Source organism: Oncorhynchus clarkii, chromosome 24, assembly GCF_045791955.1.
Source record: "Oncorhynchus clarkii lewisi isolate Uvic-CL-2024 chromosome 24, UVic_Ocla_1.0, whole genome shotgun sequence".
Taxonomy (NCBI): Eukaryota; Metazoa; Chordata; class Actinopteri; order Salmoniformes; family Salmonidae; genus Oncorhynchus; species Oncorhynchus clarkii.
The window spans coordinates 34277168-34304855 of NC_092170.1; the positions used below are offsets into that span (position 1 = coordinate 34277168).

Below are 27688 nucleotides of genomic sequence, written 5' to 3' on the forward strand. Positions count from 1 at the left end.
CCATCCATCCAACCCTACATCCCTCCATCAATTTAACCCTCAATCCCTCAATCCCTCCATCCATCTCTACATCCCTCCATCAATTTAACCCTCAATCCCTCCATCCATCCATCCAACCCTCCCTCCCTCCTTTCTTTTATCCTCTTGACTAAACAGCTCATACAACTCAAGACCAGAGCTTTCATTATTTATGGGGAGTGCCCCACAAACACACGGCCACAGTCACCCACCTGGCTGGGTATGAGTTCGAGGTGTGCCTCCTCGTAGACGGCCTGCAGTGCGTGGCTGAGGGTCTGATCCTCCACGTCAGTAAAACCCACCCCAGGGAACACATCTTGGACCAAGGCATCAAACCTGCTGCTGTCTGCAAATGTCAGCTTGGACATGGTGTTCAACCTTAGCGCCTGCACCACCAGAACACTCTCCTTGACTGGGGAACACAGAGATAAAGAGGGGGAGGGTACACAGAGATAGAGAGGGAGGGGGACAGAGATAGACTTTAATGAATACAACTTCTCCATCCTGGAGGGGGAAATCAATCATTTCCAGACTCAGGGACATGTACTAATATGTGGTGACCTAAATGTCTGACACCCTCAGCACACAGGGGAACAAACACCTACCTGGAGGTGACAGCATTCCCTGCCCCATACGCCCCCCTAGACACAACTATGACAACATAACCAACAAAAACGGGTCACAACTCCTGCAGCTCTGTCGGACGCTGGGTATGTACATAGTCAATGGTAGGCTTCGAGGGAACTCCTATGGTAGGTACACCTATAGCTCATCTCTTGGCAGTAGTACTGTAGACTACTTTATCACTGACCTCAACCCATACTCTCTCAGAGCGTTCACAGTCAGCCCACTGACACCCCTATCAGATCACAGCAAAATCACAGTCTACTTGAACAGAGCAATACTCAATCATGAGGCATCACAGCCAAAGGAACTGAGTAATATTAAGAAATGCTATAGATGGAAGGAAAGTAGTGTAGAAAGCTACCAAAAAACAATTAGGCAACAACAAATTCAATCCCTTCTAGACAACTTCCTGGACAAAATGTTCAACCGTAATAGTGAAGGTGTAAACTTGGCTGTAGAAAACCTAAACAGTATATTTGACCTCTCAGCTTCCTCATCAAATCTAAAAATGTCAAGCAGACAACTTAAGAGAATTAACAACAATGACAAATGGTTTGATGAAGAATCCAAAAACCTAAGAAATATATTGAGAGACCTGTCCAACCAAAAATATAGAGACCCAGAAAACCTGAGTCTACACCTTCACTATGGTGAATCACTAAAACAATACAGAAATACACTACGGAAAAAGATACCCGCTAATTATCAAAATCCAGAAAAGAGCCGTTAAATTCCCAAACCTTCCATAACTAAGTCATCACCTACAGAGAGATGAACATGGAGAAGAGTCCACTAAGCAAGCTGGTCCTGGGGCTCTGTTCACAAACACAAACACACCCTACAGAGCCCCAGGACAACAGCACAATTAGACCCAACCAAATCACGAGAAAATAAAAAAAGATAATTTTTTCCAATGTGTCAAGTAATTAACAAAAAAACAGAGAAAACTAGAATGCTATTTGGCCCTAAACAGAGAGTACACAGTGGCAGAATACCTGAACACTATGACTGACCCAAACTTAAGGAAAGCTTTGACTATGTACAGACTCAGTGAGCATAGCCTTGCTATTGAGAAAGGCCGCCGTAGGCAGACATGGCTCTCAAGAGAAGACAGGCTATGTGCTCACTGCCCACAAAATGAGGTGGAAACTGAGCTGCACTTCCTAACCTCCTGCCAAATGTATAGCCATATTAGGGACACATATTTCCCTCAGATTACACAGATCCACAAAGAATTCAAAAACAAATCCAATTTTGATAAACTCCCATATCTACTGGGTGAAATTCCACAGTGTGCCATCACAGCAGCAAGATTTGTGACCCGTTGCCACGAGAAAAGGGCAACCAGTGAAGAACAAACACCATTGTAAATACAACCAATATTTATGCTTATTTATTTTCCCTTTTGTACTTTAACTATTTGTACATTGTTACAACATTGTATATATACATAATATGACATTTGTTCTTTTGGAACTTCTGTGAGTGTAATGTTTACTGTTAATTTTTGTTTATTATCTACCTCACTTGCTTTGGCAATGTTAACACATGTTTCTCATGCCAATATATCCCCTTGAATTGATAGAGGGAGAACACAGAGATAGAGGGGTTGGAGGGGGAACACAGAGAGAGAGGGGTTAGAGGGGGAACACAGAGAGAGAGGGGTTAAAGGGGGAACACAGAGAGAGGGGGGTTAGAGGGAGAACACAGAGAGAGAGGGGTTAGAGGGAGAACACAGAGATAGAGGGGTTAGAGGGGGAACACAGAGAGAGAGGGGTTGGAGGGGGAACACAGAGATAGAGGGGTTGGAGGGGGAACACAGAGATAGAGGGGTTGGAGGGGGAACACAGAGAGAGAGGGGTTAGAGGGGGAACACAGAGAGAGAGGGGTTAGAGGGGGAACACAGGGAGAGAGGGGTTAGAGGGGGAACACAGGGAGAGAGGGGTTAGAGGGGGAACACAGAGAGAGAGGGGTTAGAGGGGGAAAACAGAGATAGAGGGGTTGGAGGGGGAACACAGAGAGAGAGGGGTTAGAGGGGGAACACAGAGAGAGAGGGGTTAGAGGGGGAACACAGAGAGAGAGGGGTTAGAGGGGGAACACAGAGATAGAGGGGTTGGAGGGGGAACACAGAGATAGAGGGGTTGGAGGGGGAACACAGAGAGAGAGGGGTTAGAGGGGGAACACAGAGAGAGAGGGGTTAGAGGGGGAACACAGAGAGAGAGGGGTTAGAGGGAGAACACAGAGAGAGAGGGGTTAGAGGGAGAACACAGAGATAGAGGGGTTAGAGGGGGAACACAGAGATAGAGGGGTTGGAGGGGGAACACAGAGAGAGAGGGGTTAGAGGGGGAACACAGAGATAGAGGGGTTGGAGGGGGAACACAGAGATAGAGGGGTTAGCGGGGGAACACAGAGAGAGAGGGGTTAGAGGGGGAACACAGAGAGAGAGGGGTTAGAGGGGGAACACAGGGAGAGAGGGGTTAGAGGGGGAACACAGAGAGAGAGGGGTTAGAGGGGGAACACAGAGATAGAGGGGTTGGAGGGGGAACACAGAGAGAGAGGGGTTAGAGGGGGAACACAGAGATAGAGGGGTTGGAGGGGGAACACAGAGAGAGAGGGGTTAGAGGGGGAACACAGAGATAGAGGGGTTGGAGGGGGAACACAGAGATAGAGGGGTTGGAGGGGGAACACAGAGATAGAGGGGTTGGAGGGGGAACACAGAGATAGAGGGAGGGGCAGAGAGGGGATATAGGGAAGAGAGTTCATTTGTATAAAAATGAACTTGTTTCTTTGTTATTCTGCTACCCTGTGTTGCTACTAGCTACATCAGCAACTTTATACATGTGCTAATTACGACCCGTGTCATGATTTAGAGTTCATCAATACTGTTGTTCTCCTCTCTAGAGCTGCTGGCACGAGAGACACAGAAGCAGGGCTGCTTTCACTGGAACATTTGGCCTGACAATAGAGGGAAGGGAGCAAACAGAGAAAGCCCCAGGGACAAATGTACTGTCTGACAAATAGAGTAAGAGAGAGTAAGAGAGAGTAAGAGAGAGAGAGAAAGAGAGAGAGAGAGAGAGAGATGCAAAGAGAAAGGCAGAGAGGGAGACAGAGCGATCAACCAGGGATCAGAGAGATATGGACAGCCAGGCATCAGGGGGAGGCAGGGAAAGGTCAAAGAGAGGGGGAAAGAGAGAGGAAGAGGCAAAGAGGGAAGAGGGGAGAGAGGGATGGGGATGAATACAACGTAGCTAAGACCAGTGTTTGAGAAAAAGGACAGAGAGAGGAGAGAGAGCCCAAAAGCTGAGATTATTATTCGGATATCAATAAAATAAAATATTAGGAGCCTTACTCTTGTTCTTGGCCTCACTCCTCTGATGCAGCAGTCTGCCACAGCCTCTCAGCACCGTCTTCAGAGCCCTCAGACCCCAGTCATAGTGTTGCTGGGGGGTCAACAGCTCCCTACACAGTACATACATAAATACATACTGTAGATACATACACACCCAGTCACAAAACATAGCCCTACAAACAGCTACAGAGACCTATTAACAGGATAGTGACAGATTTTAGCCACCAAGCCCCTTTTCTAGTCAGATCAACTCATGGATACCGTCTGTATGTCTGCATGCGGTTGGAAGAAAGTTGACGACACACAGAGACATAAAAATGTTATCCAGGAGTTTAGGAGTCTCTGGGGAAGTGGAAAAGGGGATTAGTTGCCAAAAAGTTGCACTATCACTTTGGAATAGACACAAAGACACACCTGGCGAGGTTGAAGATGGCGACCAGCTTGCGTCCCAGTATCTCTCCGTCTTTGAAGCCCTCTGAGTAGAGGATGACCTCAGCAATGAGCTCGTTGTCTGGTCGGGACATAGCCACGGGCCTGAACAGCTGCTTCAGGTTGTCAGGCAGCTTCTGTCTCCCTCCATAACCCTTCCCAGCTGGATTCAATGTTATAAACACCCCTGAGTTAGGGTCCAACTCCACCTGACAGACACAGAGACAGAGACAGAGACAGAGACAGAGAGAGAGAGAGACAGACACAGAGACAGAGACAGAGAGAAAAGGCAGCAATAGTTTTAAAAACCAGTGTGCAAAATACAATACAAGTTTCTGCGTGCAAGAATGACAAAGTGACTGTGTGACTAAGTGTGTGGTCACCTCCTTGCCCAGCAGCTCACAGCTGGTCCTGTGGTTCTTCAGTGAGTTCTGGATGGCCTGTATCTGCATGGACACTGCAGACAGCACAGCCTCCTCCAGGCGGTTGAACTCATCAAAGCAGCCCCACGCTCCACACTTCACCAGCCCCACAAAGATACGCCCCATGGACTTCACATCTATTCCCTGTAACACACCATTCATTCATTGACTTTATTTATCCATCCATCCTGTATTTATCTATCTATACTTTATTCATGTATTTATCCATCCATCCTGTATTTATTTATCTATACTTTATTCATTTATTTATCCATCCTTTATTTATTTATCTATCTATACTTTATTCATTAATTTATCCATCCATCCTGTATTTATCTATCTATACTTTATTCATTTATTTATCCATCCATCCTGTATTTGTCTATCTATACTTTATTCATGTATTTATCCATCCATCCTGTATTTATTTATCTATACTTTATTCATTCATTTATCCATCCTTTATTTATTTATCTATCTATACTTTATTCATTAATTTATCCATCCATCCTGTATTTATCTATCTATACTTTATTCATTAATTTATCCATCCATCCTGTATTTATTTATCTATACTTTATTCATTTATTTATTCATCCTTTATTTATTTATCTATCTATACTTTATTCATGTATTTATCCATCCATCCTGTATTTATCTATCTATACTTTATTCATTAATTTATCCATCCATCCTGTATTTATCTATCTATACTTTATTCATTTATTTATCCATCCATCCTGTATTTATCTATCTATACTTTATTCATTTATTTATCCATCCATCCTGTATTTATTTATCTATACTTTATTCATTTATTTATTCATCCTTTATTTATTTATCTATCTATACTTTATTCATTAATTTATCCATCCATCCTGTATTTATCTATCTATACTTTATTCATTTATTTATCCATCCATCCTGTATTTATCCATCTATACTTTATTCATTTATTTATCCATCCATCCTGTATTTATCTATCTATACTTTATTAATTTATTTATCCATCCATCCTGTATTTATCTATCTATACTTTATTCATTAATTTATCCATCCATCCTGTATTTATCCATCTATACTTTATTCATTTATTTATTCATCCATCCTGTATTTATCTATCTATACTTTATTAATGTATTTATCTATCTATACTTTATTAATTTATTTATCCATCCATCCTGTATTTATCTATCTATACTTTATTCATTTATTTATCCATCCATCCTGTATTTATCTATCTATACTTTATTCATGTATTTATCTATCTATACTTTATTCATTAATTTATCCATCCATCCTGTATTTATCTATCTATACTTTATTCATGTATTTATCTATCTATACTTTATTCATTTATTTATCCATCCATCCTGTATTTATCTATCTATACTTTATTCATGTATTTATCCATCCTTTATTTATTTATCTATCCTTTCTTGAAATTAGCTAATTTCTTTTCCAAAAAATACACTGTTACATTTCTGAGTTTTACTAACGTGTCTGTTCGTACATGCGTGTGTGTGTGTGTGTGTGTGTGTGTGTGTGTGTGTGTGTGTGTGTGTGCATTCGTCACGTGTGACTGCGTGTGTGTGTGTGTGTGTGCATTCGTCACGTGTGACTGCGTGTGTGTGTGTTTACCTCATCACAGTTGAAGACCAGTACTTGTCTTCCGAACAGGCCCCCCAGGGCTTTGACTGACTCAGTTTTGCCGGTGCCGGCAGGGCCATAGGGGTTTCCACCCAAACCCATCATCATGGCCTGGGTCATGGTCAGATAACACTTATCAGTCAGGGGGGTGTGGACCAGCTTAGACGCATTACCCTGGGAGAGATAGAGAGAGGAGGGGATGGAGGGATGGAGAGAGTGACAGGGAGAGAGAGAGAGGGGATGACAGTGTGTTGAGGCAGACTCTGCAGAGAGACTGCAGAACACACAGTGTAGCAGGGCTAATGGAGTCATTCAGAGGTGTCCTCATCTCTGGGTGAAGGTCTCCCTCTAGTGGTGCAGTACTGTACAGCGCTGTAGTTTAACTAGTTTAACTGTTGCCTGGTACTGAAGTGTGTAGAAATCTCATTTAGACCTGTACAGGTGTGTGTAGATGAAGTGGTCAGAAGTAAAGTACCAGTCAAAAGTTTGGACACACCTACTCATTCAAGGGTTTTTCTTTATTTTTACTATATTCTACATTTGAGATTCTTTAAAGTAGCCACCCTTGGCCATGATGACAGGCTTTGCAAACACTTGGCATTCTCTCAACCAGCTTCACCTGGAATGCTTTTCCAACAGTCTGGTTGGAGTTCCCACATATGCTGAGCACTTGTTGGCTGATTTTTCTTCACTCTGCTGTCCAACTCATCCCAAACCATCTGAATTGAGTTGAGGTTGGGTGATTGTGGAGGCCAGGTCATCCATCTGTACATAGCCCATCCAACCACCTACCTACCTCATCCCCATATTTGTTTTTCTGCTCTTTTGCACACCAGTATTTCTACTTGCACATCATCATCTGCACAGATATCACTCCAGTGTAAATTGCTAAATTGTAATTACTTCACCACTATTGGCCTATTTATTGCCTTACCTCCTTACTTCATTTGCACGCACTGTATACAGATTTTCTATTGTGTTATTGGCTTGTTTATTGTTTATTCCATGTGTAACTCTGTGTTGTTTTTGTCACACTGCTTTGCTTTATCTTGACCATGTCACAGTTGTAAATGAGAACTTGTTCTCAACTGGCCTACCTGGTTAAATAAAGGAGAAATAAATCATGTAAAATCTGATGCAGCACACCATCACTCTCCTTCTTGGTCAAATATCCCTTACACAGCCTGGAGGTGTGTGTTGGGTCATTGTCCTGTTGAAAAACAAATGATAGTCCCACTAGTCTCAAACCAGATGGTATGGCGTGTTGCTGCAGAATTCTGTGGTAACCATGCTGGTTAAGTGTGCCTTGAATTCTAAATAAATCACTGGCAGTGTCACCAGCAAAGCACCCCCACACCATCACACCTCCTCCTCCATGCTACACGGTGGGAACCACACATGCGGAGATCATCTGTTCACCTACTCTGTCTCTCACAAAGACACGGTGGTTGGAACCTAAAATCTGAAATGTGGATTCATCAGACCAAAGAACAGATTTCCACCAGTCTAATGTCCATTGCTCGTGTTTCTTGGCCCAAGCAAGTCTCTTCTTCTGATTGGTTTCCTCTAGTAGTGGTTTCTTTGCAGCAATTCGGCCATGAAGGCCTGATTCACACAGTCTGCTCTGAACAGTTGATAATGAGATGTGTCTGTTACTTGAACTCTGTGACACATTTATTTGGGCTGCAATTTCTGAGGCTGGTAACTAATGAAGTTCTCCTCTGCAGCAGAGGTAACTCTGGGTCTTCCTTTCCTGTGGTGGTCCTCATGAGAGACAGCATCATCATAGCGCTTGATGGTTTTTGGGACTGTACTTGAAGAAACTTTCAAAGTTATTGAAATGTTCCATATTGACGGACCTTCATGTCTTAAAGTCATGATGGACTGTCGTTTGTCTTTGCTTATTTGAGCTGTTCTTGCCATAATATCAACTTGGTCTTTTACCAAATAGGGCTATATTCTGAATACCCCCCTACCTTGTCACAACACAACTGATTGGCTAAGACGCATTAAGGAAAGAAATTCCACAAATCAACTTTTAACAAGGCACACCTGTTAATTGAAATGCATTCCAGGTGACTACCTCAAGAAGCTGGTTGAGAGAATGCCAAGTGTGCAAAGCTGTAATCAAGGCAAAGGTGGCTACTTGTAAAATAAAATATATTTGAATTTGTTTTAACACTTTTTACTACATGATTCCATGTGAGTTATTTCATAGTTAAGTCTTTACTATTATTCTACAATATAGAAAATAGTAAAAAATAAAACCTTGAATGAGTAGATGTGTCCAAACGTTTGACTGGTACTGTATATCTGTGCAGAGGTTTTTGTACCTGGTACTCGTATGTGTAGCTGAAGTGAGCGTCAACCATCTGTACGGAGCAGCATTTGTCGTTGTTGAGGTAGAAACGGAGCTGTTTCCTCCAGGCCCAGGAGTCAGGGCTGCTCACCCCCGCCTCACACAGCTGCTTCACCACACTGATGTTATGGATGATGTCCAGGATCAGAGCCTTCAGCTTCAGCTGCAACACACTTGACTCTATGGGGGAGAAGAATACTATCAGCACAGACCCTGTCTCTCAAAATGGCTCACTATTACCAATATAGTGCACAGATTCTGATCAGAGCTATGTAGCTCCAGTCTTTCATGCTCAGGCCATGTGGTTGTTGATAATGCTAACGGTATTGATAAGATCCTTTTAGATATGTCCCATGTCTCCCCCAGGACTGTATCTAATGCTTAGGCATTAGTGCTGTGAGCAGAGCTTTGTGGCCTCTCAGTCAGAGAGCTTCTCCTCCCCAGCCGGTCCCCACATCACCGTGACCTCTCCCTCAGTCAGAGAGCTTCTCCCCCCCAGCCGGTCCCCACATCACCGTGACCTCTCCCTCAGTCAGAGAGCTTCTCCCCCCCAGCCGGTCCCACATCACCGTGACCTCTCCCTCAGTCAGAGAGCTTCTCCTCCCCAGCCGGTCCCCACATCACCGTGACCTCTCCCTCAGTCAGAGAGCTTCTCCCCCCACAGCCGGTCCCCACATCACCGTGACCTCTCCCTCAGTCAGAGAGCTTCTCCCCCCCCAGCCGGTCCCCACATTACCGTGACCTCTCCCTCAGTCAGAGAGCTTCTCCCCCCCCAGCCGGTCCCCACATCACCGTGACCTCTCCCTCAGTCAGAGAGCTTCTCCCCCCCAGCCGGTCCCCACATCACCGTGATCTCTCCCTCAGTCAGAGAGCTTCTCCCCCCCAGCCGGTCCCCACATCACCGTGACCTCTCCCTCAGTCAGAGCCCCCCCCCCAGCCGGTCCCCACATCACCGTGACCTCTCCCTCAGTCAGAGCTTCTCCTCCCCAGCCGGTCCCCACATCACCGGGGCTCTCCCTCAGTCAGAGCTTCCGCCCCCCCCAGCCGGTCCCCACATCACCGGGGCTCTCCCTCAGTCACTCAGTCAGAGAGCTTCTCCTCCCCAGCCGGGAGGGGAGGAGAGACACACACATGTACTGGTTATCTGACCTCTTTAGCCTGGGGAGCTGGGGAGAGACACACACATGTACTGGTTAACCTTTATTGAACTTGGCAAGTCAGTTAAGAACAAATTATTATTTACAATGACGGCCTAGGAACAGTGGGTTAACTGCCTTGTTCAGGGGCCTTGTTCGGTTACTGGCCCAACGCTCTAACCACTAGGCTACCGCTCCCAAATGAGCTACTGTAACAACAAGCAACCACAGAGACCTGTGTTTCCCGTCTCCTCAGAGCTGGTGTCTACACTGGTGTAGTGCTCTAGCTTAGCGGTGAGCTCCACCTCCAGCTGCTGCAGACTGCTGTTTCTCAGACCACTCTCCACCTCCTCAGTGAACTGGATCTGCTCTGCCAAGCACAGGATCTATACCCGGAGACAACAAGAGTCACACAGGAGTCAGACAGGAGTTGCACAAGATCTACACCAGGAGATACAGGAGTCAATCAGAAGTCGATTAGGAGTCAGACAGGAGTTACACAGGATCTACATCAGGAGGTACAGGAGTCAGACAGATATTACACAGGCTCTGGACCAGGATATACAGGAGTCAGACAGGAATCAATCAGGAGTCAGACAGAAATTACACAGGCTCTGGACCAGGATATACAGGAGTCAGACATGAGTCAATCAGGAGTCAGACAGATATTACACAGGCTCTGGACCAGGATATACAGGAGTCAGACAGGAGTCAATCAGGAGTCAGACAGAAATTACACAGGCTCTGGACCAGGATATACAGGAGTCAGACAGATATTATACAGGAGTCAATCAGGAGTCAGACAGAAATTACACAGGCTCTGGACCAGGATATAAAGGAGTCAGACAGGAATCAATCAGGAGTCAGACAGAAATTACACAGGCTCTGGACCAGGATATACAGGAGTCAGACAGATATTATACAGGAGTCAATCAGGAGTCAGACAGAAATTACACAGGCTCTGGACCAGGATATAAAGGAGTCAGACAGGAATCAATCAGGAGTCAGACAGATATTACACAGGCTCTGGCCTGGATATAAAGGAGTCAGACATGAATCAAACAGGAGTCAGACAGATATTACACAGGCTCAGGACCAGGATATACAGGAGTCAGACAGATATTATACAGGAGTCAATCAGGAGTCAATCAGGAGTCAGACAGAAATTACACAGGCTCTACACCAGGAGATACAAGAATCAGACAGATATTATACAGGAGTCAATCAGGGATCGATTAGATGTCAGACAGGAGTTACACAGGATCTACACCAGGAGACACAGGAGTCAGAAAGGAGTCAGACTGGAGTTACACAGGATCTACATCAGGAGACACAGGAGCCGATTAGGAATCAGACAGGAGTTACACAGGATCTACATCAGGAGACACAGGAGTCAGACAGGAGTCAGACTGGAGTTACAAAGGATCTACATCAGGAGACACAGGAGTCAGAAGGGAGTCAGACAGGAGCCGATTAGGAATCAGAAAGGAGTTACACAGGATCTACACCAGGAGGTACAGGAGTCAGACAGAAATTACACAGGCTCTACACCAGCAGATACAGGAGTCAGACAGAAATTACACAGGCTCTACACCAGGAGATACAAGAATCAGACAGATATTATACAGGAGTCAATCAGGGGTCGATTAGATGTCAGACAGGAGTTACACAGGATCTACACCAGGAGACACAGGAGTCAGAAAGGAGTCAGACTGGAGTTACACAGGATCTACATCAGGAGACACAGGAGTCAGACAGGAGTCAATCAGGAGTCAGACTGGAGTTACAAAGGATCTACACCAGGAGACACAGGAGTCAGAAAGGAGTCAGACATGAGTTATACTGGAGTCAGACCGGACTCATACATGAGTCAATCAGGAGTTGATTAGGTGTCAGACAGGAGTTAAAGGATTTACACCAGGAGATACAGGAGTCAGACAGGAGTCAATCATGAGTCAGACAAGTGTAATACTGGAATTATACTGGACTCATACATGAGTCAATCAGAAGTTGATTAGGTGTCAGACAGGAGTTAAAGGATTTACACCAGGAGATACAGGAGTCAGACAGGAGTAATACTGGAAATATACTGGACTCTAGAGGTCGACCGATTAATTAGGGCCGATTTCAAGTTTTCATAACAATCGGAAATCAGTATATTTTTTACACCTTTATTTAATCTTTATTTAACTAGGCAAGTCAGTTAAGAACACATTCTTATTATGACGGCCTAGGAGCGGTGGGTTAACTGCCTCGTTCAGGGGCAGAACGACAGATTTTCACCTTGTCAGCTCTGGGATTCAATCTTGCAACCTTACAGTTAACTAGTCCAATGCTCTAACGACCTGCCTCTTATTGCACTCCACGAGGAGCCTGCCTGTTACGCAAATGCAGTAGAAGCCAAGGTAAGTTGCTAGCTAGTATTAAACTTCTCTTATAAAAAACAATCAATCAATCATAATCACTAGTTAACTACACATGGTTGATGATATTACTAGTTTATCTAGCGTGTCCTGCGTTGCATATAATCGATGCAACGCAGGGAGATGATTTAACAAAAGCGCGTTTGCGAAAAAAGCACAATCATTGCACGACTGTAACTAACCATAAATACCAATGCCTTTCTTAAAATCAATACACAGAAGTATATATTTTTAAACCTGCATATTTAGCTAAAATAAATCCAGGTTAGCAGGCAATATTAACCAGGTGAAATTGTGTCACTTCTCTTGCGTCCATTGCACGCAGAGTCATATGCAACAGTTTGGGCCGCCTGGCTCGTTGCCAACTAATTTGCCAGACTTTTACGTAATTATGACATAATATTGAAGGTTGTGCAATGTAACAGGAATATTTAGACTTATGGATGCCACCCGTTAGATAAAATACGGAACGGTTCCGTATTTCAATGAAAGAATAAACGTTTTGTTTTCGAAATGATAGTTTCCAGATTCGACCATTTTAATGACCTAAGGCTCGTATTTCTGTGTGTTATTATGTTATAATTAAGTCTATGATTTGATAGAGCAGTCTGACTGAGAGGTGGTAGGCACCAGCAGGCTCGTAAGCATTCATTCAAACAGCACTTTCGTGCGTTTTGCCAGCAGCTCTTCCCTGTGCTTCAAGCATTGAGCTGTTTATGACTTCAAGCTCCCGAGATTAGGCTGGTGTAACCGATGTGAAATAGCTAGCTAGTTAGTGGGGCGCGCTAATAGCGTTTCAAACGTCACTCGCTCTGATACTTGGAGTAGTTGTTTCCCTTGCTCTGCATGGGTAACGCTGCTTCGAGGGTGGCTGTTGTTGTGTTCCTGGTTCGAGCCCAGGTAGGAGTGAGGAGAGGGACGGAAGCTATACTGTTACACTGGCAATACTAAAGTGCCTATATCCAGGAGTCAATCAGGGGTCGATTAGATGTCGACAGGAGTTACACCAGGAGACACAGGAGTCAGAAGGGAGTCAGACAGGAGCCGATTAGGAATCAGACAGGAGTTACACAGGATTTACACCAGGAAACACAGGAGTCAGACAGGGGATTTACAGGACTTATACATGAGTCAATCAGGATTCAATCAGGACTCATACATGAGTCAATCAGGAGTCAGACTGGAGTTATGCATGAGTTTGACAGGTGTTATACTGGAGTCAGACAGGAGTCAGATAGGAGTCAGACAGGAGTTATACTGGTGTTATACATGAGTCAGACAGGAGTTATACTGGTGTTATACATGAGTCAGACAGGAGTCAAACAGGAGTCATACTGGTGTCAGACGAGAGTCAGATAGGAGTCAGACAGGAGTTATACTGGTGTTATACTGGAGTCAGACCGGACTCATACATGAGTCAATCTGGAGTCAGACATGAGTCAGACATGAGTCAGACATGAGTTATACTGGAGTCAGACATGAGTTATACTGGAGTCAGACATGAGTTATACTGGAGTCAGACCGGACTCATACATGAGTCAATCAGGAGTCAGACTGGAGTCAATCAGGAGTCAGACTGGAGTCAATCAGGAGTCAGACTGGAGTCAATCAGGAGTCAGACTGGAGTCAGACCGGAGTCAATATGGAGTCAGACTGGAGTCAGACCGGAGTTAGACCGGAGTCAATCTGGAGTCAGACATGAGTCAAACATGAGTTATACTGGAGTCAGACCGGACTTACAGAGTTATACTGGAGTCAGGCAGGAGTTACACCAGTTATACTGGAGTCAGACAGGAGTTACACCAGAGTTATACTGGAGTCAGACAGGAGTTACACCAGAGTTATACTGGAGTCAGACAGGAGTTACACCAGAGTTATACTGGAGTCAGACAGGAGTTACACCAGTTATTCTGGAGTCAGACAGGAGTTACACCAGTTATACTGGAGTCAGACAGGAGTTACACCAGAGTTATACTGGAGTCAGACAGGAGTTACACCAGGTATACTGGAGTCAGACAGGAGTTACACCAGAGTTATACTGGCGTCAGACAGGAGTTACACCAGAGTTATACTGGAGTCAGACAGGAGTTACACCAGAGTTATACTGGAGTCAGACAGGAGTTACACCAGTTATACTGGAGTCAGACAGGAGTTACACCAGAGTTATACTGGAGTCAGACAGGAGTTACACCAGGTATACTGGAGTCAGACAGGAGTTACACCAGAGTTATACTGGAGTCAGACAGGAGTTACACCAGGTATACTGGAGTCAGACAGGAGTTACACCAGGTATACTGGAGTCAGACAGGAGTTACACCAGAGTTATACTGGAGTCAGACAGGAGTTACACCAGGTATACTGGAGTCAGACAGGAGTTACACCAGAGTTATACTGGAGTCAGACAGGAGTTACACCAGTTATACTGGAGTCAGACAGGAGTTACACCAGGTATACTGGAGTCAGACAGGAGTTACACCAGAGTTATACTGGAGTCAGACAGGAGTTACACCAGAGTTATACTGGAGTCAGACAGGAGTTACACCAGTTATTCTGGAGTCAGACAGGAGTTACACCAGAGTTATACTGGAGTCAGACAGGAGTTACACCAGAGTTATACTGGAGTCAGACAGGAGTTACACCAGGTATACTGGAGTCAGACAGGAGTTACACCAGTTATACTGGAGTCAGACCGGACTCATACATTAGTCAATCTGGACAGGAGTCAGACAGGATTCAGACAATAGCTATACAAGAGTCAGACAGGAGTCAGACTGGAGTCAGAAAGGAAAAACACAATAAGAGAAGAGTCGGACAGCATCAATGAGTAATGAATCGTACCTGAGAGGGGTAGCGGGACGGGTCCACCTGTCCTTTCCTCCCCGCTGACACACACTCATACAGCAGCTGCTTCAGAGTCTCCTTCATCTCAGCAGACAGCTCCCCCAGCCACACCTGGAAAACACACACGTTATTAAGGAGCTATATAATTGAGGTGTGTGTAATAATCCAGTTGTGTGATTCAGGTACCCCCTACCCTCTACCCCCTGCCCTTTGACCTCTCCAATCCCCTACCTCTACGCTGTTGGAGATACGTATGAGGTTCCTGAGGGCCACCACCTCTCCCTCTAGAGAACGCATGGCCACGATGTGCTGGCAGTCCCCGTCAAAGTCCACACTGTCGATGCCTACAGAGAACACAGTTATATCCGCTGTCATTACAGACACATGAGTTTCACCAGGGGACAGCTTCTTTAGTTGTTACTGTATTGACCTTGGGATTTGGGTGTGAGCTTGTGTGGGTGTAGGTGTGTACCAGCAAACAGCTTCTTGAGGTGTGACTGTATCACAGTGGGGTTGGTGGCCTGGCCCAGAATCTCCAGCAGGTCATCATCTCCAATGAAGTAGAACCGCGGGAAGGCAGAGCGCTTCTCCTACAGAGGACAGACACTTCTACACTGAGTGTACAAAACATTAAGAACACCTGCTAATTCCATGACAGACTGACCAGGTGAATCCAGGTGAAAGCTATGACCCCTTGTTAATGTTACTTGTTAAATCCTCTTCAATCAGTGTAGATGAAGGGGAGGTGACACGTTAAAGAAGGATTTTTAAGCCTTGAGACAATCGAGACATGTATTGTGTATGTGTGTCTTTGATTTAAGTGCCTTTGAACGGGGTATGGTAGTAGGTGCCAGGCACACCGGTTTGTGCCAAGAACTGCAACGCTGCTGGGTTTTTGACGCTCAACAGTTTCCTGTGTGTAATAAGAATGGTCCACCACCCAAAGGACATCCAGTCAACTTGACACAACTGTGGGAAGCATTGGAGTCAACATGGGCCAGCATCCCTGTGGAATGCTTTCAACACCTTGTAGAGTCCATACCCCGACAAACTGAGGAAGTTCTGAGGGCACAGGGGGTGCAACTCAATATTAGGAAGGTGTTAATGTTTTGCACACTCAGTGTATGTTTCATTTTTCTATGATTAGTGAGGACATATAACATCCATCTTTGGACTAGTACTGACTGACGGATCAATTGAAGTACAGATGTACTGATCTCTGGTTGGTAGTTGATTGTTCAGTACCTCTAGGAACTCGTTGAGTGATTTCTGGCAACGCTGGAGCTGGTCTAAGATGGTAATGAGGGAGTTTCTAATGCCAGCCCGAGAGCTCAGAGACGTCACCCTGTTGTCTCTCTGGACATCAGCCAAAATGGACCTGACAAACACACACAGCTTAGAAACACACACAGTACAACATGGACCATGGACCAGAAAGAAACCAGAGCCACACACAGGCAGGGAGGGAGGGAAAGGCGTACCTGAAGTCCTCGTCAACCCGTTTGAAACGGGCTTGTTCCCTGGGCAGAGCCCCCCGTCCGAAGATGGGCTCCAGGTAGACCCAACGCCTCTGGATGGCATTCAGACTGACCAGGTACTCATCTAGATCAGACAGACGCACCTCCCACAGGCTCACCTGGACACACACGGTAACACTAGGTAAAGACTGACCAGGTACTCATCTAGATCAGACAGACGCACCTCCCACAGACTGACCTGGACACACACACACAGTAACACTAGGTAAAGACTGACCAGGTACTCATCTAGATCAGACAGACGCACCTCCCACAGACTGACCTGGACACACACACACGGTAACACTAGGTAAAGACACACCAGGTACTCATCTAGATCAGACAGACGCACCTCCCACAGACTGACCTGGACACACACACACACACACACGGTAACACTAGGTAAAGACTGACCAGGTACTCATCTAGATCAGACAGACGCACCTCCCACAGACTGACCTGGACACACACACACGGTAACACTAGGTAAAGACAGACCAGGTACTCATCTAGATCAGACAGACGCACCTCCCACAGACTGACCTGGACACACACACACACAGTAACACTAGGTAAAGCAGCTACTTTTAAAGATGCTGTGCTTTCAGTTGTGAGTAAGTCTAAAGACTCACCTTGTCCTGGAAGCCACGGTAGTACGGAGAGTCCTTCAGAGACTGCAGCAGGCAGCGGTTATCACCAACCTGTATGGGACGAGATGAGGTTAGTCTGTCTGGTAGTGAGTGTGTCCCCGGTAATGTGTGTGTGTCCGGTAGTGAGTGTGTCCGGTAGTGTGTGTGTGTGTGTGTGTGTGTGTGTGTGTGTGTGTGTGTGCGTGTCAGCAGTCTACTGCATCAACTATTGTATTGTCCCTTACCTGGTTGACCATGTCCTTCCAGTCCTTGATGAGTGTGAGTGTGTGTCCGGTGCTGTCTGTATACTCAGTGAGGGTGAAGGCAGCGCCAGCCCCCCACAGGTCCAGCTCCCTGAGAGCCTCTCTGATGGTCACCTCGGCCTGGGCCCTGCTGTTCAGGTCCTTGAGCTCCAGGGCTCGGTCTGTGATGGTGTCAGACACACTGAGGAGATCCCAGAAGGTCAGTCTCTCCAGGGTGGTGCCTTTAGGAAGACCCAACAGTCTGAACAGATCCAACCAGTGGTCCTGGGATAGGTGCTCCCCTCGCACGTACTTTAACACCGGAACCAGACTCTACAAACACATACAGAACACACCTTAACACCAGAACCAGACTCTACAAACACACCAGAACCAGACGCAACAAACATACCAGAACCAGACTCTACAAACACACACAGAACACACCTTAACCAGACTCTACAAACACACACAGAATACACCTTAACACCAGAACCAGACTCTACAAACACACACAGAACACACCTTAACACCAGAACTAGACTCTACAAACACACACAGAACACACTTTAATCAGACTCTACAAACACACACAGAATACACCTTAACACCAGAACCAGACTCTACAAACACACCAGAACCAGACGCAACAAACATACCAGAACCAGACTCTACAAACACACACAGAACACACCTTAACCAGACTCTACAAACACACACAGAATACACAAGAACCAGACTCTACAAACACACACAGAATACACAAGAACCAGACTCCACAAACACACACAGAACACACCTTAACCAGACTCTACAAACACACACAGAATACACAAGAATCAGACTCTACAAACACACACAGAACACACCTTAACCAGACTCTACAAACACACACAGAATACACCTTAACCAGACTCTACAAACACACACAGAACACACCTTAACCAGACTCTACAAACACACCAGAACCAGACTCTACAAACACACACAGAACACACCTTAACACCAGAACCAGACTCTACAAACACACACAGAACACACCTTAACCAGACTCTACAAACACACCAGAACCAGACTCTACAAACACACACAGAACACACCTTAACCAGACTCTACAAACACACCAGAACCAGACTCTACAAACACACCAGAACCAGACTCCACAAACACACACAGAACACACCTTAACCAGACTCTACAAACACACACAGAATACACAAGAACCAGACTCTACAAACACACACAGAATACACCTTAACCAGACTCTACAAACACACACAGAATACACCTTAACACCAGAACCAGACTCTACAAACACACCAGAACCAGACGCAACAAACATACCAGAACCAGACTCTACAAACACACACAGAATACACCTTAACACCAGAACCAGACTCTACAAACACACACAGAACACACCTTAACCAGACTCTACAAACACACACAGAACACACCTTAACCAGACTCTACAAACACACACAGAATACACCTTAACCAGACTCTACAAACACACACAGAATACACCTTAACACCAGAACCAGACTCTACAAACACACCAGAACCAGACGCAACAAACATACCAGAACCAGACTCTACAAACACACACAGAACACACCTTAACCAGACTCTACAAACACACACAGAATACACCTTAACACCAGAACCAGACTCTACAAACACACACAGAACACACCTTAACCAGACTCTACAAACACACACAGAACACACCTTAACACCAGAACCAGACTCTACAAACACACACAGAATACACCAGAACTAGACTCTACAAACACACCAGAACCAGACTCTACAAACACACCAGAACCAGACTCCACAAACACACACAGAACACACCTTAACCAGACTCTACAAACACACACAGAATACACAAGAACCAGACTCTACAAACACACACAGAATACACAAGAACCAGACTCTACAAACACACACAGAACACACCTTAACCAGACTCTACAAACACACCTTAACCAGACTCTACAAACACACACAGAATACACCTTAACACCAGAACCAGACTCTACAAACACACACAGAACACACCTTAACCAGACTCTACAAACACACCAGAACCAGACTCTACAAACACACCAGAACCAGACTCTACAAACACACCAGAACCAGACTCTACAAACACACACAGAACACACCAGAACCAGACTCTACAAACACACCAAAACCAGACTCTACAAACACACCAGAACCAGACGCAACAAACACACCAGAACCAGACTCTACAAACACACCAGAACCAGACGCAACAAACATACCAGAACCAGACGCAACAAACACACACAGAATACACCAGAACCAGACTCTACAAACACACACAGAACACACCTTAACCAGACTCTACAAACACACACAGAATACACCTTAACACCAGAACCAGACTCTACAAACACACACAGAACACACCTTAACCAGACTCTACAAACACACACAGAATACACCTTAACCAGACTCTACAAACACACACAGAACACACCTTAACACCAGAACCAGACTCTACAAACACACACAGAACACACCTTAACCAGACTCTACAAACACACACAGAACACATCTTAATAACACCAGAACCAGACTCTACAAACACACCAGAACCAGACTCTACAAACACACCAGAACCAGACTCTACAAACACACCAGAACCAGACGTGACAAACATACCAGAACCAGACTCTACAAACACACACAGAATACACCTTAACACCAGAACCAGACTCTACAAACACACCAGAACCAGACTCTACAAACACACCAGAACCAGACGCAACAAACATACCAGAACCAGACTCTACACAGAATACACCAGAACACACCTTAACCAGACTCTACAAACACACACAAAACACACCAGAAACAGACTCTACAAACACACACAGAACACACTGGAATCAGACTCTACAAACACACACAGAACACTCTCTCTCCCCCTCCCTTCCTCACCTTGTACTTATCAACTTCTCTCTGTAGTTTGACAGACATGCTGGTGTGCTGCTCAAGCTTCCTCAGTCTGTCCTGCCACGCAAACAGGAACTCCTCAAACACGTAGGTCTTACTCCTGCAAAACACACACACACACTGTTTATTCAACCACTCAGCCAGCGAAGGCAAAACGAGGTAGAAATGACCATATCAAATCTAAACCCAAACCTTCCCTGACACCTAACCTGAATGTGATCCAGTCCTCCTTGGCCTTCTCCTGGAAGCCCTCCTGCCAGTCCTCATACAGAGACCACATCTGTCCATACTCCTCCATGTCTCTGATGGTCTCCTCCGCCAGGGAGAAGTCTGGAGCCTCCAGCTCAAAGTGACGACAGTCCTCACTGAGAAGAGACACTCATTAGTACACAGAAAACGGAATGATTGAAAGTACAGTTGACTTGCTGTGTGTGTGTGTGTGTATAACCTACAGCAGGCGTGTGTGTGTGTGTGTGTGTGTATAACCTACAGCAGGCGTGTGTGTGTGTATGTGTGTGTGTGTGTGTGTGTGTGTGTGTGTGTGTGTGTGTGTGTGTGTGTGTGTGTGTGTGTGTGTGTGTGTGTGTGTGTGTGTGTGTGTGTGTCTGTGTGTGTGTAACCTACAGCAGGCGTGTGTGTGTGTGTGTGTGGTGTGGTGTGGTGTGTTGTGTGGGTGTTGTGTTGTGTGTGTGTGTGTATGTGTGTGTGTGTGTGTGTGTGTGTGTGTGTAACCTACAGCAGGCATGTGTGTTGTGTTGTGTGGTGTGGTGTGGTGTGGTGTGGTGTGTGTGTGTGTGTGTGTGGTGTGGTGTGGTGTGTGTGTGTAACCTACAGCAGGCATGTGTGTTGTGTTGTGTGGTGTGGTGTGGTGTGGTGTGGTGTGGTGTGGTGTGGTGTGGTGTGGTGTGGTGTGTGTGTGTGTGTGTGTGTGTGGTGTGGTGTGTGTGTGTAACCTACAGCAGGCGTGTGCGTGTGACCTCCAGCTCCTGGAACTCCTGTCTCTTGTCTCTGATGGTTTGGACAGAGGCCAGCAGGGCTGCCTGGTCTCCTGTCTCTATGACCTCGTCTCTGGGCTTCAGTTGGTCCCAGCGAGCCCTGAACCTGTCCAGCTCCAGCCTGTAGGCCTGGACACGACTCTCAGCATTACTACGCATCACCTCGACCTAGAGGAGAGGGAGAAACCAGGGGGAAATGAGAGAAGGAGCATCTGTGTTTTTTGTCCAAGCGTGTTTGCAAAAGTGTGCGTGTGCGTTCTCTTGTGTGTGTGTGTGTGTGTGTGTGTGTGTGTGTGTGTGTGTGTGTACCTGCTCTTTGATCATCAGCTGGTGGCTCTCCATCATCATCTCTAGTTTGTCCCACTTGGCCCTGAGGGAGGACAGAGAATCCAGACCGCCTCCTGCTACGGCCCTCAGCAGACGGTTCTTCTCCTGCGCCGCCTGGAACTGGAGCAGGATCTACACCACATCACACAAACATTACAGCAACGCTCAGACAACACTATAAATCTGGGGTCTCGATATATGGAACATCACACAAACAGAGCAAAGCTCAGGCAACTTTAAAGAACTGTGGTAGAAGTGATTGAAAAAACTGTGGTAGAAGTGATTGAATATTAATGGTCATGAACAGTTAAAAATCATGTTTTTCATGAAAATGGATGATATTAGAAGGAAACTAGATGAAAGTATGAAAAATGACTGTTGCTTCTTCATTGATAACGTTTGATCACAAAGTTACTGGTCCCCTCCCCCATGTAAAACACTAGGATTCATTATTCAGGGGACAAGGTGACATCACCTAAACTTTCATTATTTAAATAAGTACCGCCTTGTAACCAACATCGGAGAAGCTGTGTTTGTGTTTGCAGAGAGGCGTTGTTTATATAGCTAGATAGCTACTCTACTGAGGCCAACATTTTACTGTAGGGTATCAGAAAACATAATTAAAAGTTGACCCTATTCATCTATGGCAACGATACGTATATGTTTCCCCTTTCATCTGTGTCAGCAGTTACTGGCTAGCTAGGTGTTCAGCCAGCATGGAACAAATGGTGGGAATGGGTCGTTCAAAACACAGACACAGTTGAGAGGTCAACACATGGGTCAGTGCTGCTGTGTTACTGGCTAGCTAGGTGTTCAGCCAGCATGGAACAAAAGGTGGGAGTGGGTCAATATCATTGGTGCAATTTCAATATTGTTTGAGTTGCTTTGTGCATCACCAAATTAGCTTGAGATGATTTTACTGCAACACTGGTCACTGCATCCAAATTACTTGACACACAGTAGATGTTTCAAAATTCATAAATATAAGCTCCCCGCCCACTCAGCCTGTCACTTCAAACTTCCTGGTACTTAGCCAAGAGAGAAAAAGTACTTTTCAGAATGACTGTTCAGGACCTTTAAGTATTGTTGAGTCCCTCAGAGTGAGATTCTTACGTCTGGTTTGCGGGCCTGTATCTGGCTGTGTCTGGCATTGGCCTCTCCTATCTCATCAATACTCTCTGGACGAGAGGACAACGTCTCCATGGCCCCAGTCACAAAACTGTCTATGTCTAGGGTATGGCCTGGAGGGGGAGAGGAAAGTAAAGAACAAAGAAAATAAAATGAAACAGAAAGACTGTGAAAGGGAAACATGTCACATATGAACTAAACTGTGGTAAAGCCCCTGCACAAAAGACACATCAACAGTCATACATTGGTGTCACTAGGAGATTTGCATATATACATTTGAGTTAAACGCATATATTTCAAGTGTAAATCCAGGCTTTACCTTGTATGGACTTTCTGAGGGACATCAGCAGGGTGTCAAACAGTCTCTGGATGAGGTCATCAATCACTGCCTTCACTGGCTCACAGTTCACTGTGATACAGTCAACCTTCTCCAGACTGAAAGAGACAAAACGGTTTTACCACGACTGTAACAGATCAATGGAAGCTATGTGGCCTGTGGGCGGCTGTGTACCTGGGCAGGCGCTCTGACTCCTTCCCTCTGGCCTTCAAGGCCTTGAAGTTCCTCTCCCAGTCCTGGACAGACGATAGCTGCTTCTCCACCAACAAGTCCATGTCAACCTGGCCCAGCACCACCCACTCCTACAGAGAGAACACAAAGATAGATATACGCTAACACACCGCCCGGGCAACGAAAGAGTGGCTTCGTAAGAAGCATTTCAAGGTCCTGGAGTGGCCTAGCCAGTCTCCAGATCTCAACCCCATAGAAAATCTTTGGAGGGAGTTGAAAGTCTGTGTTGCCCAGCAACAGCCCCAAAACATCACTGCTCTAGAGGAGATCTGCATGGAGGAATGGGCCAAAATACCAGCAACAGTATGTGGAAACCCTGTGAAGACTTACAGAAAGCGTTTGACCTCTGTCATTGCCAACAAAGGGTATATAACAAAGTATTGAGAAACTTTTGTTATTGACCAAATACTTATTTTCCACCATAATTTGCAAATAAATTCATTAAAAATCCTACAATGTGATCTTCTGGATTTTTTTTCTCATTTTGTCTGTCATAGTTGAAGTGTACCTATGATGAAAATTACAGGCCTCTCTCATCTTTTTAAGTGGGAGAACTTGCACAATTGGTGGCTGACTAAATACTTTTTGCCCCACTGTATACACAGATATACACTGAGTGTACATGCTCTTTCCATGACAGCCTGACCAGGTGAATACAGGTGAAAGCTATGACCCCTTATTGATGTTACTTGTTAAATCCTCTTCAATCAGTGTAAATGAAGGGAAGGAGACAGATTAAAGAATGATTTGTAAGCTTGAGACAATTGAGACATGGATTGTGTATGTGTGTCATTCAGAGGGTGAATGGGCAAGACAAAATATTTAAGTGCCTTTGAACGGGGTATGGTAATAAGTGCCAAGGCACACCGGTTTGTGCCAAGAACTGCAACGCTGCTTGGTTTTTCAAGCTCAACATTTTCCCATGTGTAATAAGAATGGTCCACCACCCAAAGGACATCCAGTCAACTTGACACAACTGTGGGAAGCATTGGAGTCAACATGGGCCAGCATCCCCGTGGAATGCTTTCAACACCTTGTAGAGTCCATGCCCCGACAAACTGAGGAAGTTCTGAGGGCAAAGGGGGTGAAACTCAATATTAAAAAGGTGTTCCTAATGTTTTGAAAACTCACTGTACATTAGACATTACATACACAGACATTAAACATTATACACACGTACATTATATATACAGATAGACATTATACACAGATACAGACATTATATACACAAACATACATTAAAATTATTATATACACAGATAGACATTACAGACATTATATAAACAGAGATATTAGAGACATTATATACACAGACATACATTATATACACAGACGGATATTACCGATATTATAGAGACAGAGAGACAGACATTATATAACCAGACAGACATTATACACTGCTCAAAAAAATAAAGGGAACACTTAAACAACACAATGTAACTCCAAGTCAATCACACTTCTGTGAAATCAAACTGTCCACTTAGGAAGCAACACTGATTGACAATAAATTTCACATGCTGTTGTGCAAATGCAATAGACAACAGGTGGAAATTATAGGCAATTAGCAAGACACCCCCAATAAAGGAGTTCCTATGCTTCCTGGCTGATGTTTTGGTCACTTTTGAATGCTTGCGGTGCTTTCACTCTAGTGGTAGCATGAGACGGAGTCTACAACCCACACAAGTGGCTCAGGTAGTGCAGCTCATCCAGGATGGCACATCAATGCGAGCTGTGGCAAGAAGGTTTGCTGTGTCTGTCAGCGTAGTGTCCAGAGCATGGAGGCGCTACCCGGAGACAGGCCAGTACATCAGGAGATGTGGAGGCCGTAGGAGGGCAACAACCCAGCAGCAGGACCGCTACCTCTGCCTTTGTGCAAGGAGGAGCAGGAGGAGCACTGCCAGAGCCCTGCAAAATGACCTCCAGCAGGCCACAAATGTGCATGTGTCTGCTCAAACGGTCAGAAACAGACTACGTGAGGGTGGTATGAGGGCCCGACGTCCACAGGTGGGGGTTGTGCTTACAGCCCAACACCGTGCAGGACGTTTGGCATTTGCCAGAGAACACCAAGATTGGCAAATTCGCCACTGGCGCCCTGTGCTCTTCACAGATGAAAGCAGGTTCACACTGAGCACGTGACAGACGTGACAGAGTCTGGAGACGCCGTGGAGAATGTTCTGCTGCCTGCAACATCCTCCAGCATGGTCAGTCATGGTGTGTGGGTGGCATTTCTTTGGGGGACCGCACAGCCCTCCATGTGCTCGCCAGAGGTAGCCTGACTGCCATTAGGTACCGAGATGAGATCCTCAAGATCCCTTGTGAGACCCTATGCTGGTGCGGTTGGCCCTGGGTTCCTCCTAATGCAAGACCTCATGTGGCTGAAGTGTGTCAGCAGTTCCTGCAAGAGGAAGGCATTGATGCTATGGACTGGCCCGCCCGTTCACCAGACCTGAATCCAATTGAGCACAACATGTCTCGCTCCATCCAGCAACGCCACGCTGCACCACAGATTGTCCGGGAGTTGGCAGATGCTTTAGTCCAGGTCTGGGAGGAGATCCCCCAGGAGACCATCCGCCACCTCATCAGGAGCATGCCAGGCGTTGTAGGGAGGAATACAGGCATGTGGAGGCCACACACACTACTGAGCCTCATTTTCACTTGTTTTAAAGACATTACATCAAAGTTGGATCAGCCTGTAGTGTGGTTTTCCACTTTAATTTTGAGTGTGACTCCAAATCCAGACCTCCATGGGTTGATAAATTTGATTTCCACTGATAATTTTTGTGTGATTTTGTTGTCAGCACATTCAACTATGTAAAGAAAAAAGTATTTAATAAGAATATTTCATTCATTCAGATCTAGGATGTGTTATTTTAGTGTTCCCTTTATTCTTTTGAGCAGTGTATAAACAGACAGACATTATATAAACAGACAGACATTACAGACATTATATACACAGATAGTCATTACAGACATATAAACAGACAGACATTATACACAGACAGACATTATAGACATATACACAGAAAGACATTACAGAGATTATATACACAGACAGACAGACATTACAGACATTATATACACACACAGACAGACAGACAGACAGACAGAACAAACATTATATACACAGACAGACATTACAGACATTATATACACAGACAGACATTATATACACAGACAGACATTACATACACAGACATTACAGTTGTGGCCAAAAGTTTTGAGAATGACACAAATATTAATGTCCAAGTCTGCTGCCTCAGTGTCTCTAGATATTTTTGTCAGATGTTACTATGGAATACTGAAGTATAATTACAAGCATTTCATAAGTGTTTTATTGACAGTTACATGAAGTTGATGCAGAGAGTCAATACTTGCAGTGTTGACCCTTCTTTTTCAAGACCTCTACAATCCGCCCTGGCATGCTGTCAATTAACTTCTGGGCCACATCCTGACTGAAGGCAGCCCATTCTTGCATCAATGCTTGGAGTTTGTCAGAATTTGTGGGGTTTTGTTTGTCCACCCGCCTCTTGAGGATTGCCCACAACTTCTCAATGGATTAAGGTCTGGGGAGTTTCCTGGCCATGGACACAAAATATCGATGTTTTGTTCCCTGAGCCACTTAGTTATCACTTTTGCCTTGTGGCAAGGTGCTCCATCATGCTGGAAAAGGCATTGTTTGTCACCAAACTGTTCCTGGATGGTGGGAGAAGTTGCTCTCGGAGGATGTGCCATTCTTTATTCATGGATGTGTTCTTAGGCAAAATTGTGAGTGAGCCCACTCCCTTGGCTGAGAAGCAACCCCACACATGAATGGTCTCAGGATGCTTTACTGTTGGCATGACACAGGACTGAAGATAGAGCTCACCTTGTCTTCTCCGACAAGCTTTTTTCCAGATGCCCCAAACAATCGGAAAGGGGATATTTCATAGAAATAAATATATATATATATATATATATACATACAGTGCCTTGCGAAAGTATTCGGCCCCCTTGAACTTTGCGACCTTTTGCCACATTTCAGGCTTCAAACATAAAGATAT

General features: G+C 45.2%; 1 protein-coding gene across 1 annotated transcript in view; it reads right to left on the reverse strand.

Annotated features, from left to right (window-relative positions):
* The window catches only part of LOC139382646 (dynein cytoplasmic 2 heavy chain 1), a 263106-nt gene that overhangs the window by 221965 nt on the left and 13453 nt on the right, over nucleotides 1-27688 (reverse strand). Inside the window, exons 18-38 of the mRNA XM_071126737.1 lie at nucleotides 23592-23719; nucleotides 23400-23515; nucleotides 23066-23193; nucleotides 21935-22084; nucleotides 21588-21793; nucleotides 20840-20995; nucleotides 20616-20730; nucleotides 17646-17975; nucleotides 17404-17472; nucleotides 16736-16890; nucleotides 16500-16632; nucleotides 15727-15844; nucleotides 15486-15598; nucleotides 15252-15365; nucleotides 10226-10376; nucleotides 8829-9034; nucleotides 6487-6669; nucleotides 4807-4989; nucleotides 4409-4632; nucleotides 3995-4104; nucleotides 231-430 (exon numbers count right to left, since the gene is read on the reverse strand). Of these exons, the coding sequence (XP_070982838.1) occupies nucleotides 231-430; nucleotides 3995-4104; nucleotides 4409-4632; nucleotides 4807-4989; nucleotides 6487-6669; nucleotides 8829-9034; nucleotides 10226-10376; nucleotides 15252-15365; nucleotides 15486-15598; nucleotides 15727-15844; nucleotides 16500-16632; nucleotides 16736-16890; nucleotides 17404-17472; nucleotides 17646-17975; nucleotides 20616-20730; nucleotides 20840-20995; nucleotides 21588-21793; nucleotides 21935-22084; nucleotides 23066-23193; nucleotides 23400-23515; nucleotides 23592-23719 (3288 nt within the window). The remainder of the gene's footprint in view (nucleotides 1-230; nucleotides 431-3994; nucleotides 4105-4408; nucleotides 4633-4806; nucleotides 4990-6486; nucleotides 6670-8828; nucleotides 9035-10225; nucleotides 10377-15251; nucleotides 15366-15485; nucleotides 15599-15726; nucleotides 15845-16499; nucleotides 16633-16735; nucleotides 16891-17403; nucleotides 17473-17645; nucleotides 17976-20615; nucleotides 20731-20839; nucleotides 20996-21587; nucleotides 21794-21934; nucleotides 22085-23065; nucleotides 23194-23399; nucleotides 23516-23591; nucleotides 23720-27688) is intronic.